This window comes from Hypomesus transpacificus, unplaced genomic scaffold (genome assembly GCF_021917145.1).
Source record: "Hypomesus transpacificus isolate Combined female unplaced genomic scaffold, fHypTra1 scaffold_111, whole genome shotgun sequence".
Classification (NCBI taxonomy): Eukaryota; Metazoa; Chordata; class Actinopteri; order Osmeriformes; family Osmeridae; genus Hypomesus; species Hypomesus transpacificus.
In genome coordinates, this window is record NW_025813699.1 from 469,661 (window position 1) to 483,295 (window position 13,635).

At 45.5% G+C, this 13,635-nt stretch overlaps 1 protein-coding gene across 6 annotated transcripts in view; it reads left to right on the forward strand.

Moving 5' to 3' along the window:
* Positions 1-13,635, forward strand: part of pam (peptidylglycine alpha-amidating monooxygenase) — a 107,177-nt gene that overhangs the window by 68,962 nt on the left and 24,580 nt on the right. For all 6 annotated transcript variants that reach the window (XM_047050391.1, XM_047050394.1, XM_047050393.1 and 3 more), the window contains one exon: positions 35-97. In XM_047050391.1, the coding sequence (XP_046906347.1) occupies positions 35-97 (63 nt within the window). The remainder of the gene's footprint in view (positions 1-34; positions 98-13,635) is intronic.

Below are 13,635 nucleotides of genomic sequence, written 5' to 3' on the forward strand. Positions count from 1 at the left end.
CAACTTTGCCTCTCCTTCTTGCATTTCACTAAAGGTCATCAAGATGACATGACACTATTGGAGCCAAAGAGAGCAGAGGAGGAGATCCTGGATCAGGGTGAGTAGTCGTTAGGAGGCAGAACACACAATCACTCACATGCTGAACATTGCTGAATGACTTATTCCAGAGGTTGTTTTGAATCACGCTTTCTTTTAAAGAGGAAAGGAGACAAATAGCTGCATCCAATCCCAACAGATTTTTTACGTTCAGGATGGGTATTTCTAAACAAACTGTTACAAGGACACAAACTGAACATTTGTTCTTGTGCTTACCCACACAAACACATGCACTTATTCACCCTCTAATTGCTGCTAAATGTGAAGGGGAAAGCACTTGCAGGAAACGGGAGTATATATTTTTATTTTGCCTCTTGGGATGATTAAAGTATACGATAAATTAAAAAAATTGAATTACATTTAAAAATCTACACCAGTGCAGTATTAAGTGCAGTAAATACTGCAGCTTCAATTACGCTTTCTTTTAAATGTGAATATTTGAAAACAACTAGCATCAAGGGCATTGTGATAATGGCTCTGATACTACAAGGGAGCTGTTAAAAAAAGAGAAAAAAAAAAAAAAGAGAGCAGAGAAAATGAAAGACACGATGAGACTGCAAAAAAGTGGCTATATAGCATAGCGATTTGATCCACAATGGAAAAAATATGTCAGGGAGTATGGTCCCTCAGAGTCTAAAGCACTGTGATGGGTTAGGTCCAAGCAGACTTTTACTCTAGGAACAGGGTTTCCTTGTATTTTGTCCACCATATGTTGTTGTGTGACACTTTGGTTTCTGAAAAAAGTAGTGGAGGACGAGGGGAATGAGGTAGCTGCTGATGACACAGGAACCAGCCAATACAAGCCTTCCTTTAGGTTGCCATGGAAATTCATACATCATCTTGAACCTTGTTCAAGCCCTTTAGGTAGCAATGACTGCGAGGGATGCTCTCTCCTTTTGATTACATTGCTCTTCTCATGAAAAGAGCAGAAATAAAAAAAATCTATAAACACATATATGGCACACAGTTTTGACATAAACAGTCATTTTGATTGGGACAATCAGGTTCCTCACACATCAGATTTCTTCATCTGCATTCACTTTTCCAGAGTTTAGAGCATGAACAGCAAGCAAATAAAAGGTTATATGTGTCTCGTCCTGTTTGTAGATTAAATTGGTGGTTGAATTTCTTTGGTCTGCTGAGATTTTGTACTTTCCATTCTTTAGTCTTAGCACACCTGCGGAGTCGCTTTTAGCAGCTGGAGCGGGGTTTAAAATAGAGCACATTCAATATTCAATAAGCATAAAAGAAAAAAGAGAAATTGCTGTAGGTGCTTGTCAAGAGGCTTGTCCTTCATTCACCCACACAAAAAAACATGCAAAAACACCATTTGGTTACATACAAACATTGAAATATATATGAAATTACATTGTGAAGGAGGTGGGTAAATATATATTAAAGATACGTGGGTGCATTCAGAAGAAATGGTGTCTATTGTGAATCTGAAAAACGGCTTGTCTAGCAGTAACAACTTGAGCCATCTTGTCAGGGATTGCCAGTGTTATTACTCGTCAATGATACTTTCCCGATAAACTATATTAGAATGTAGCACATGGTTCAAAAAACCAACCATGAAGAAATACAACAATGGTTCTCAGTTGCCCCTGCCCGGAAGCGGGTCACCGGGGCCCCCCCCTGGAGCCAGGCCCGGGGGTGGGGCTCGATGGCGAGCGCCTGGTGGCCGGGCCTTTTCCCATGGGGCCCGGTCGGGCACAGCCCGAAGAGACAACGTGGGACCCTCTTCCAGTGGGCTCACCATCCGCAGGAGGGGTCATGGGGGTCGGGTGCAGTGTGAGACGGGCGGCGGCCGAAGGCGGGGGCCTTGGCGGTCCGATCCTCGGCTGCAAAAGTTAGCTTTAGGGACGTGGAACGTCACCTCGCTGGCGGGAAAGGAGCCTGAGCTGGTGCGCGAGGTAGAGAGTTTCCGGCTAGATATAGTCGGCCTCGCCTCGACGCACAGCGTGGGCTCCGGAACCAGTCTCCTTGAGAGGGGCTGGACTCTCTTCCACTCTGGAGTTGCCCTTGGTGAGAGGCGTCGAGCTGGGGTGGGAATACTGGTTTCCCCTCGGTTCGGCGCCTGTACATTGGGGTTCACCCCGGTGGACGAGAGGGTAGCCTCCCTCCGCCTTCGGGTGGGGGGACGGGTCCTCACTGTCGTTTGTGCTTATGCACCAAACGGCAGCTCAGAGTACCCACCCTTTTTGGAGTCTCTGGGGGGGGTGCTGGAAAGCGCTCCTCCTGGGGATTCCCTCGTCCTCCTGGGGGACTTCAATGCTCATGTGGGCAATGACAGTGAGACCTGGAGGGGCGTGATTGGGAGGAACGGCCCCCCCGATCTGAACCCGAGTGGTGTTTTGTTGTTGGACTTCTGTGCTAGACACGGTTTGTCCATAACGAACACCATGTTCAAGCATAAGGGTGTCCATATGTGCACCTGGCACCAGGACACCCGAGGTCTCAGTTCGATGATCGACTTTGTAGTCGTGTCATCGGACTTGGGGCCGCATGTCTTGGACACTCGGGTGAGGAGAGGGGCGGAGCTGTCAACTGATCACCACCTGGTGGTGAGTTGGCTTCGATGGTGGGGGAGGACGCCGGTCAGGCCTGGCAGGCCCAAACGTAATGTGAGGGTCTGCTGGGAACGTCTGGCGGAACCCTCTGTCAGAAGGAGCTTCAACTCCCACCTCCGGGAGAGCTTCGATCATGTCTCGGGGGGGGCCGGGGACATTGAGTCCGAATGGGCCATGTTCCGGGCCTCCATTGTTGAAGCGGCTGACCGGAGCTGCGGCCGCAGGGCGGTCGGTGCATGTCGCGGCGGTAACCCTCGGACCCGGTGGTGGACTCCGGAGGTGAGGGATGCCGTCAAGCTGAAGAAGGAGGCCTATCGGACTTTATTGGTTGGTAGGACTCCAGAGGCAGCTGATGTGTACCGGCAGGCCAAGCGGAACGCGGCTTTGGCGGTCGCGGAGGCAAAAACCCGGGCATGGGAGGAGTTCGGCGAGGCCATGGAGAATGACTTCCGAACGGCTTCAAAAAGGTTCTGGACCACCATCCGGCGGCTCAGGAGGGGGAAGCAGTGCTCTGTCAACACTGTATACGGTGGGGATGGTGCGCTGCTGACCTCGACGGGGGACGTCCTGGATCGGTGGAAGGAATACTTCGAAGACCTCCTTAATTCCACCAACACGCTTTCCGACGTGGAGGCAGAGTCTGGGGACATCGGGGGGGGCCCTTCTATCTCTGGGGCTGAGGTCGCCGAGGTGGTTGAAAAGCTCCGCGGTGGCAGGGCCCCTGGGGTGGATGAGGTCCGCCCGGAGTTCCTTAAGGCTCTGGATGTTGTAGGGCTGTCTTGGTTGACACGACTCTGCAACATCGCGTGGACATCGGGGACAGTGCCTCTGGACTGGCAGACCGGGGTGGTGGTTCCCCTCTTTAAAAAGGGGGACCGGAGGGTGTGCTCCAACTTTAGGGGGATCACACTCCTCAGCCTCCCTGGGAAAGTCTATTCAGGGGTCCTGGAGAGGAGGGTCCGTCGGATTGTCGAACCTCGGATTCAGGAGGAGCAATGTGGTTTTCGTCCTGGCCGTGGAACAGTGGACCAGCTTTATACCCTCCGCGGAGTCCTGGAGGGTACATGGGAGTTCGCCCAACCAGTCTACACATGTTTTGTGGATTTGGAAAAGGCGTTCGACCGTGTCCCTCGGGGGCTCATGTGGGGGGTGCTCCGAGAGTACGGGGTACCGGATTTCCTGATCGGGGCTGTCCGGTCCCTGTACGACCGGTGCCAGAGTTTGGTCCGCATTGCCGGTAGTAAGTCGAACTTGTTTCCGGTGAGGGTTGGACTCCGCCAGGGCTGCCCTATGTCACCGATTCTGTTCATTACCTATATGGACAGAATTTCTAGGCGCAGCCAGGGTGTTGAGGGGGTCCGGTTTGGTGACCTCAGGATCGGGTCGCTGCTTTTTGCGGATGATGTGGTCCTGTTGGCTTCATCGGGCCGTGACCTTCAGCTCTCACTGGAGCGGTTCGCAACCGAATGTGAAGCGGCTGGGATGCGAATCAGCACCTCCAAATCTGAGGCCATGGTAATCGACCGGAAAAGGGTGGAGTGCCATCTCCGGGTCGGGGAGGAGATCCTGAACCAAGCGGAGGAGTTCAAGTATCTCGGGGTCTTGTTCACGAGTGAGGGAAGAATGGAGCGCGAGGTCGACAGGCGGATCGGTGCGGCGTCCGCAGTGATGCGGGCTCTGCATCGGTCCGTCGTGGTGAAGAAGGAGCTGAGTCGAAAGGTGAAGCTCTCTATTTACCAGTCGATCTACGTTCCTACCCTCACCTATGGTCACGAACTATGGGTAGTGACCGAAAGAACGAGATCGCGAATACAAGCGGCCGAAATGAGCTTTCTCCGTAGGGTGTCCGGGCTCTCCCTTAGAGATAGGGTGAGAAGCTCGGTCATCCGGGAGGGGCTCAGAGTAGAACCGCTGCTCCTCCGCGTCGAGAGGAGCCAGCTGAGGTGGCTCGGGCATCTGATTAGGATGCCTCCTGGACGCCTCCCTGGTGAGGTGTTCCGGGCACGTCCCACTGGGAAGAGGCCCCGGGGAAGACCCAGGACACGCTGGAGGGACTATGTCTCTCAGCTGGCCTGGGAACGCCTTGGGGTCCCCCAGGAAGAGCTGGCGGAAGTGGCCGGGGGGAGGGAAGTCTGGGCCTCCCTGCTTAGGTCGCTGCCCCCGCGACCCGATCCCCGGACAAGCGGCAGATGACGACGACGACATGGTTCAGTCCAATCAGTTTTTTCAATAACTTGTTAAGACATCGCCAGGATGGTCAGACTTGCTGCTGTTACAATCTATCGGGACTAAATAAGCAGACAATCTTCATTGAGCTGCATGTAGTAAATTGGCAATGGCTGACTGGCAGTCAGCGCTATCATCATTAAACAAGCTCATGTCCTGGCTCTACACCAGTCCTTTGGAGGATGAGTTAAGCTGCTTGGTACGCTGATACTCTTATTAAATTAGATGTGACTGAATGCAATACCATTCCAATCACCAGCTTGTCGGGTATTTAAGACACCAGATTGGACTTGCCCTGGGAGACCAGTGGTCCCTCCATTACACTCCAGCATGCTCCTCTTCCTTCAGGAGCCAAATGCATCATTTCCTGCCCGTAATTGGTCCCCTCTGTGCACCAATGACATCATGCTGTACACAAGTACACAAGGTCACGCTAGCTCTGGCACACGCAGTTTCTGACAGCGTGTGCCAGCTACCAGCCTGAGCCCTGCCAAAACGAGCTGTAGCTACTACATTCCTAACAATGAAAACAAGGGTTAGTATGCTGGTAGCTTATCCAGCACATCCTGGATAGATTATTACATTTCATTATACGGTAAATGTCACAAGGGCATTTGAGAACACTGGCCTCCAAATAGCAAATTCTCTGTTTCTTGTGGTTATCATAATTTGTTAATAAGAAATGTTTTTTGGGGGAAGAAAACCGTTCCAAAATTGCAAATATCTGTTCCCCAACAAAAAAACTTCCCTTCTTGTCTGCCTTTACATGCACAAACAAAAGCTTAACATGAGTCATCAGCTAATTAGAATACACAAATTAAAACCATGCTTATACCAGTTGCTAAGAGATGACCCTGAAGGGTTTTAAGCTTAGGTAAATAAAATTGAGTATTTATCCAGAGTCGGTATAGGATTTATTATTGAGCCCTGGTCTGCTTCATATAAGCTGTTGTCTTCCTGGGTACTGTTTCAGCAGACGTTGTTCAAAATAACACCATGCAGCTCCTGCAAATCCATATGCCAGTCTACTGTCTAATTGGTTTCTTGTTAGTGGGAACAGTTTGGAGAGTCATTTTATTTTTTATTTTTTTATATCTATGTCTTCTAAATTCCTTCTCCTATATTGTCTGGACTAGATCTTTTCCCCCCGACGCCAAATAATCATTTTGCGACAGCACTTCTTTTTTTGACAGACTTAAGCTCAGTTTGAGGTGGGTAATAATGTTTTAACCCACTTGGTCTGTCCACCCAGGCATGAAGGTGAACAATCCCCCTTTCGCTTTCCCACCTTCACTATGACAAATAGGTTAATCCTGTTGCCATGGTTTCCAGTATGGGAGCAGCCACGTCCAGAACTAACAGGATGTCAATCATGTGTTGACTCCGCCTCTTTCCCATTACAGTTGTTTTTCTTGAGTGCCACTGTTTCTGGGTTACGTTGCCAGTGCCGCCCCTACTTTCATATCTGTTAGATGGATACACATTTGAGGCAACAGCTATGGGAAGAGGCATTGAGTGCACTTGAAATGCTGTTGAATAATACATTTGTGTAAAGGCACCAAAAGAGAGATTTATATCCCTTAGTCTGAGCTTAGATCCTTAAGCAGTAGTACAAACATGGAAACACAAAACTGCACCATAGTAAAGCATCTGTATCTGATGCCTTATGTTCAGCACTGCTGTAGTCAATTTCAACCCTTCTCCCCCATTTCTCATCTTGCAGTGCTAATGAGGGTGTCGCTGCTTTTGTTCCTCCTTTGACATCAGACTCCCTTCCCTATTCCTTGGTTCTGCAATGCCGCTTCCTCCATATCTGTCTCATCTCCCACACTCTTTACCCCTTCGCCTCTTGCTCATTTATATCTGTCACCCACTCGCTTTCTGTCTCCTCATTTTCTTTCACCCCATTCCTCTCATGCCTTTTTCTCCCCCTCTTCCCTCACCTCTCCCCATGTCTTCTTTCCTCCCTTTCTGTCTCCTTCCCCCCTCCCTCTATTACTGTGACAACCTGAGCCTCTTGTTATTGGGGCCTCTTCAGAGCTCCCAGATTGGGACAAGTTGATAAATCTATAGTTATATTAGCTTTTTCTTGTTATTAGGACACAAATTTAGTGACTGTCATTCACAGCTCACTGCCGTTGTCTCTGTGTGTTTGTAGGGCCTGCCTCTGATGGATAGACTCAATAAATAAGGAGCTGCCAGCACTCGTATATCACAATGGGTGGGGAGCTCAATAGTTTGTGTTTTGTGTGTTTGAGAAAGGTTTTAGAGGTTATCTTGGGGTTGGCAGGTGTTTATTTAAGATGACTACTGGTATGGGATTGGTTTGGGCCGTTTGAAGCTTTCAGAGGGGCGATTGATTGCAAAACCGATTTTACCTTGTCATAGTTGAATAACGACAGTTCGGCGGGTAAAATGAACATACAGTGAATATCAAAGTCCATTGACACCTCTTTCCTACTCTTATCTTCCGAATAAAAGTACCCCCTGGAATAAAAGTACCCCCCGGTCAAATCCTCAAAATCGAATAAAAGTACCCCCCGGAATAAAAGTACCCCCTGTCCATATGGGATCAAAATGTGTTCCTACCAGTGTAAGTGCACATCTTTTACTGTCACTTACAATCAGGAATAGAAATGGACAGCAAATATACCATTGCTAGGAAAAAACTTCAACACTTTAAGTTTGGAAATACATAATCATTATTAGACATTTTCAAAAAAGAGGCTGTTACAAATATATGGTAGTACTTTTCCTCAAAAACTTTGTCACCATGACTGCAACATAACATGAAAACCACTGGACATACTTACAAAGGAAAAAAAAGAGTCTGTCTAGTTACAAACATACATGTACTAGTTATCACTTTTCCTAAAACAGCTTACAGGCAACATGACAACCACTACCAAATAAAGTATTGCTAGGAAAATACTTCAATGCCTCTAGCTTGGAAATACATAGTTACAAATCTGTCAAATAACAAACATGCCATGACTACTGGTATACCTCAACAAACTTATAGTAGACACGACTGCCGCGCAGCACAATTGCAGGTGCTGTGATATTTCTCATCTCGCAGCACCTCATATTCCATGTCTTGTGCGGCATACAATCCTGAACTTGCACCAGTACTACTTACACCTTCAAAGTATCTACTGTACTTGAGTTTGCAAAATATAAAAAAGTAAATGCCCTGGGATTTCTATTTGACGATGAGAGGGTCGTTGTCTATAGGTTGTGGTTGTGACTGTCATGCTGGTGTGCTGAATGGGAACCGTTATGTGAGTGTACAGTAGCTAGAGCTAACATCAGAGCCATAATGAGGCTCTGGCTAACATTTACTAGCTTGCACTGACAACCAGTTGGTAGCTAACGTCTATAGCTAATGTAAGCTACTTGTCAGTAGCTAGCTAGCTAAGGTAGCTAACGTTTTCACATCAAAGAGTTCAAATTTATCTTCCCTTCCGAAAAAAATGCATGGAATTTTCTAAAATTATGTCTCGATTTCCCCCCCCAAAATAAACGTACCGTCCAAAATAAGAACGTACCGGGTGGATTTTTCGGGTAAAAAATAAATAAACGTACCGGTACGTTTATTCAGAAGATGAGAGTATGCAAATCTCACAAAGAAAAAATGTGGCTGTAAAACGCTAGCTTTTCAAACAAAGCCACCGGTGTGACGTAGGATGGGGGACAGCCCTTTTTGGCTCTGGTGTGTATCTTTGTCACGCCCCAAAATATACATCCAGACCAGCCAGAGGTAGCGTCTATCTCCAATACTAGTTTAGCTGTGCGCTGCTCTGTGTAGGCTACTTATAAGGAATTACAAAGAAGAATGTTTTGAATTATAACAAGGATATTGAAAATGGACCACGGTCGTAAATGCTGTGTTCCAGGCTGTACAGGGAAGGCTAACACTCACAGTCTTCCCAAGGAGCCAAACATTCGACAGGCATGGCTGCTGTTTGTCTATGAGAAGATCCCGGCGTTCGACACTCAATCATTCATTTGCTCTGAACATTTCACCCAAGACAGTTTTGACAACCTTGGACAATTTCAAGCAGGATTTGCTAGGAATCTGAACCTGGAAAGAGGTGCTATTCCGACCGTATGCTCATTGCAACCGCAAGCTGTAAGGACAGTATGAAGTTGTGCTAACAGTTATTAGCAATGCTAACGTGTCCTGTATATAGCATAGGTAGAATGCTAAATACGTTTCTACACACATCAAATGACTCTAGCTAGACTAGCTGTAGTCGGCATTAGAAGGGAACCTTCTGAAAAAATTGCCAGAAAACAAACAGCAGTCTGGCTTATTGCTAACGCCTGTCTAGATCTATTTGAAAGAACTGGAGAAAGGCAGGTGCTAGATACAGGTGTAGCGCGGTTTGCACGTTTAAGATTAGCAATACTTAGTTTATAATAAATTGTAGTAGTTCTTGGGGGCACCATAATAGCATAATATTGAATTAGCAATTAGCAATAATATTGAATAATAGCATTCGTAATAATCAGTCAAATCTTAAGTAGTGAATTCTATGAAAGTAGAGCAGATCATATAACGTGAGAGATGTGCAAGGATTATACACAATGATTTATTTAAGAGAATGTAATTACAGTGAACACATACCAGATACATTATGGGTTAGTTGGGCTAACGCAGTACAGTAGGCCTAAATTTGAATGGGAGCGCACTACACAATGGCTGCGTTAGCGCGTTTTGAGGGGGAGGTGAGATAGTGAGGAAGAGGTAGAAAGGAAGAGGCTACTATGTAACAATGGACGATCAATGGCAACTGACCTAACGATGGTTAGGTTAAATCATTCGTAAAATACAATCAAACATCAACAATTAAATCACAACATACCAATGTCACAAGTAAGAAATATTGCAAATCGCAGTTACTTTGTCGGTTTGAAGAACGGAGTCAATGGTTCGTTATGTCCAACGAATAGGAAACGGAATCTCTCGTCAAAATTCCGGGCGCAAAGTGAATGTGCAGGTTATGAGGTAAAGGTTAGAGAATGTCGCGAACACCTCAAGTTAATCCTACGAACAAGGGGGGTTTGTACGTTTGGGGGTTTTATACTCCAAAGAACAGGGGGTTATCCGTGTGAAGGTGACCTCTCTCATTGGTCAGTTACTTCCACCTGGGCGTCGTCCTGGGATCTGCCCAGAGGTGTCAAGTGGCTTATAGCTTTGAGTTCCATTATCTCAAATGTCCATGGAATGCTTTAACTTCAGAATATAACAATACAACGTTCATGACTGGTTTTGTTAGTATGATACAATTATTCTGATACCAAGATTGACTGATTTAACTATATCTAAAGGGGAGTTATAATCAAACATCAATTAAACAACGTTCTAGGTAAATGAGAAAAACACATTATAACACATCGACTACTGTCATTGAATTGGTGTCCATGAGCCATGTAGTCCTTGAGAATATGTTTGTAAATCCACACAAGAAAGTTCCTCCTTGTAAATCATTTTGTTCTGATACTGTGGGACTGTGTGGCCTCTGGCTTTGAAGCTCCTGCTCTAGGAGATAAGGACAAAGGGGGAAAGACCCTTCCCTTGTAGGGGTTAGGAGAAAGGTGTGAATGGTACCATGCTTTGTCTGTTGACTCTCTGCTACACAGGATACGTTAGCATTGCTTGTAACTGTTACTAGTAACACCTAGACTGTAGGCATGTGACTAAACTAGTTTAGCTTGCTAACGCAAGAGCATAGGTAGAATGTGTGATCATTTAGCCTAGTTTATTGGCAATGGGGCTAACGTTGTTTCATGTTCCTGACTGTTTCATTCAAATAAATAACCTGTGTAATGTAAATCTACAATTCACAATGCATGTTTGTCCAGATCTTTGTCAGGTTATTTTTCAGCAAGATATCTAGAGCTAGCTAACTGAAGCCGAGTTGAATCACGATATGGTTTGGTTACAGAAGTGGAAACAAGTAATGTTATCATTTCAAATGATATGTAGTCAATCTGTTGAAAACAGTTTTGTATAGACACAATAGATTTATTTTCGCGTTTTTATTTCAAGTCTCCAACTTCGGTGTTTCAGTGAGTGCTGCTTTTGGCCGTGTTGCGTTTTTGCTCCCCAGCTTCACTCGTTGAAAACCAACCAATAAGCGTGCAGCTTATTTAAATATGAATTAGCATACCATAAAAGGAGAAAAGCTAGTGTTTTTTCCCGGGAACATGTCAGAGGATCTATCAGGGGGCATAGAACAGCACCTGGGCCATTTTCAACCCAACCAATGTTACATACCCTATTCGGAGACCTTAAGGAACAGTGTGAAATACCCAAGACAAAACAGTCAATTGCCCCTTTAAAAGCACTGGAAAGGAAATTAGACATTAATAATTTTTATTTTATTCATATTACTCTATAATCTTTTTATTAGTGCTAGACTGGTTCAATCAATCTATTATACTGGGCTCAAGAGTCTTTTAGATACAGTGTTAGTCTGCCACTGTGGAGACACTTCCATGGTGTTGCTGGGGTGTGATGCACCGTTTTTTGGCTTTCAGATCGGACCTTTTCAAGCAGAGAGAGACTGTTTACATGCTCCTGCAGATGTACTGTAGCACTTCCCAGAATGCATATAGCTCCCCATGAATTTCAACAGGTTTCTTGACACGGTTACTTCACTTTGCATTAGCTCACACACTACAAGTAAAGGTGGCGCATTGCAGAACCAGCGCATGCAGTATTCAAACATAAACTGAAACCTGTTGGGCAGTTTACATTGAAGGCTCATACTAAACCGTAGGTAATTTCATTATTATGGTCTTTAGGAACAGTAGTAACTCAGTAAACAAAATCATATTAGTATGGGACATTATGGATTTTTTACATTGTAATTTCATAAGATTTACGCATGACATCACACCTATCACTCCCTGTGTCTTCAGCTAATGCCCTTCCCTTTTTCCAGCTGCGTGGCATATCAATCCCAACACGGTGCACTTACATTTTCCCTCTCCACAGCTGTACTTACACAGCCCATCTTTCTCCCCTTTCCTTCCTTCCTTCCTTCCCCTTTCCTTCCCTTCCTTTTGTCTACCTCTGTCCTGTCTGTGCAGGTGACTTCTATTCCCTTCTGTCCAAGTTCCAAAGCGAGAGCAAGGATTTAGTCCACGTACATAAGTATAACCCCAGCGAGGCCCTGAGAGCCCAGGCCAAACTGGTGGCTCAGATTGATAGCATAATGCAAAAGAAGGACCTGGGCTGGCCCAGTCCCAGGCTAGGCTTCAGGGACAGGGAGGATGCAATACTTGTGAGGGATAGAGTGCACAAGTTTCACCAGCTAGAGGCTACGGCCAGGGCGCCGGGAAGCAAGCTGGGAATACCAGCCGCTAACGCTGCCGCCACCGAGGCTGGCACCCAAAAACAAGGTGGGTTTTTTGAGGGGGACTTTTGGTGATGTCAGAGACAGTGTATTTTTGATGTTGGTTTGATCTCTGGGGTGTCCTTTTAAATTTGTCTGTGCGCTGTCATTATACTTTTTTATTTAAACCTTCATGTCCTCCCATCTCATTGCTGTCATTAATCAGCTAAATGGAGTGGTCAACAAACTAAACCAGGGATCGCTTTATAAATGGTGATGAGACCAAAGCCATGCCTCCTGTAGATGTACTATGAGGTACATTCATTGTTGCCCTTAAGAAAAAGGGAAGTGTTGCTCTGGCAGTGTAGCTGGGCCCCAGCAGAGTACAGGCCCAGTGGAGCATACATGTCCAGGTTTGGTGGAATCTCCAATGGTAATTTTGCTCAAAAGACATGAATGAAGTTGAGTTGAGTTTCTCATAAGCAGCTTATGTGTTTGTTCAAAAGATTCTTCCCCAAGAGTTTAAAATAAAGCTCTCTGATCAGCTCGGGACATCACCAGGAAAAATCAAGTAGAATGTTTCAGTTTAGTAGCTTTCTGCTCAATGCCAATTGAGTTCCCTTTTTTGGGGGTCTTCTGTTTCAACCAGCTATTTTTAGGAAGCCCACTGTTATTACTTGCTCAGCTCCAATCAAAATGAAATATTGCATGACATCCAGGGGATGCATGTTAACGGGGGTGTTGGCCCAGCGGTATTGATCAGGTGTGAAAATCTATTTATGAACACAAACAGGTGTAGGTGAATTTGATTTTATGCATCTGCTGTATTGGGTGGCTGTTAAAAAGGCTGTTTTTTCCAGTGCTGCTTTATTCCAAGAGAAGCTCTCTGCATTGTTTGTTGGAAGGCTGGCTCTTTCAAAGTGCCCTTGCGGGCTGGAAAAAAAAGGGAAGTCAGGACAGTTTGCAAGCAGAGTAGATGGGCTTAGTTTACACTGATGAGAATGAGTAATTGATTAGGCAGGCCTAATTGTTCCCTTCTATCAAGGAGTACATTTTGGATGTAGTTATTAGATAGTAGAAAAGTGCAACATGACTACATATGCATCGTAACAAATTATTAATTGCTTGATTGTCATAAATATTTGGGCTGTGTCAACTTTGCTTCCAATTCTGTGTGAAAAAAAAAAAGCATAAAATATTTTTTTCCATGTGACGTCCTTAAATATTGGCCCCATTCAGTCACAACAGTAGCCTTTTTTAGCCGTTCTCCCCAATAAAAAAACTATATTTTCTATCATCGATCCATTTCAAGAAAGTGAAAAACATCTCCTTTTTGCTCAATCAAGTTAGTCAGTTTCAATTCTTAACATATTACGTAAAACTGGCTTAACACTTTT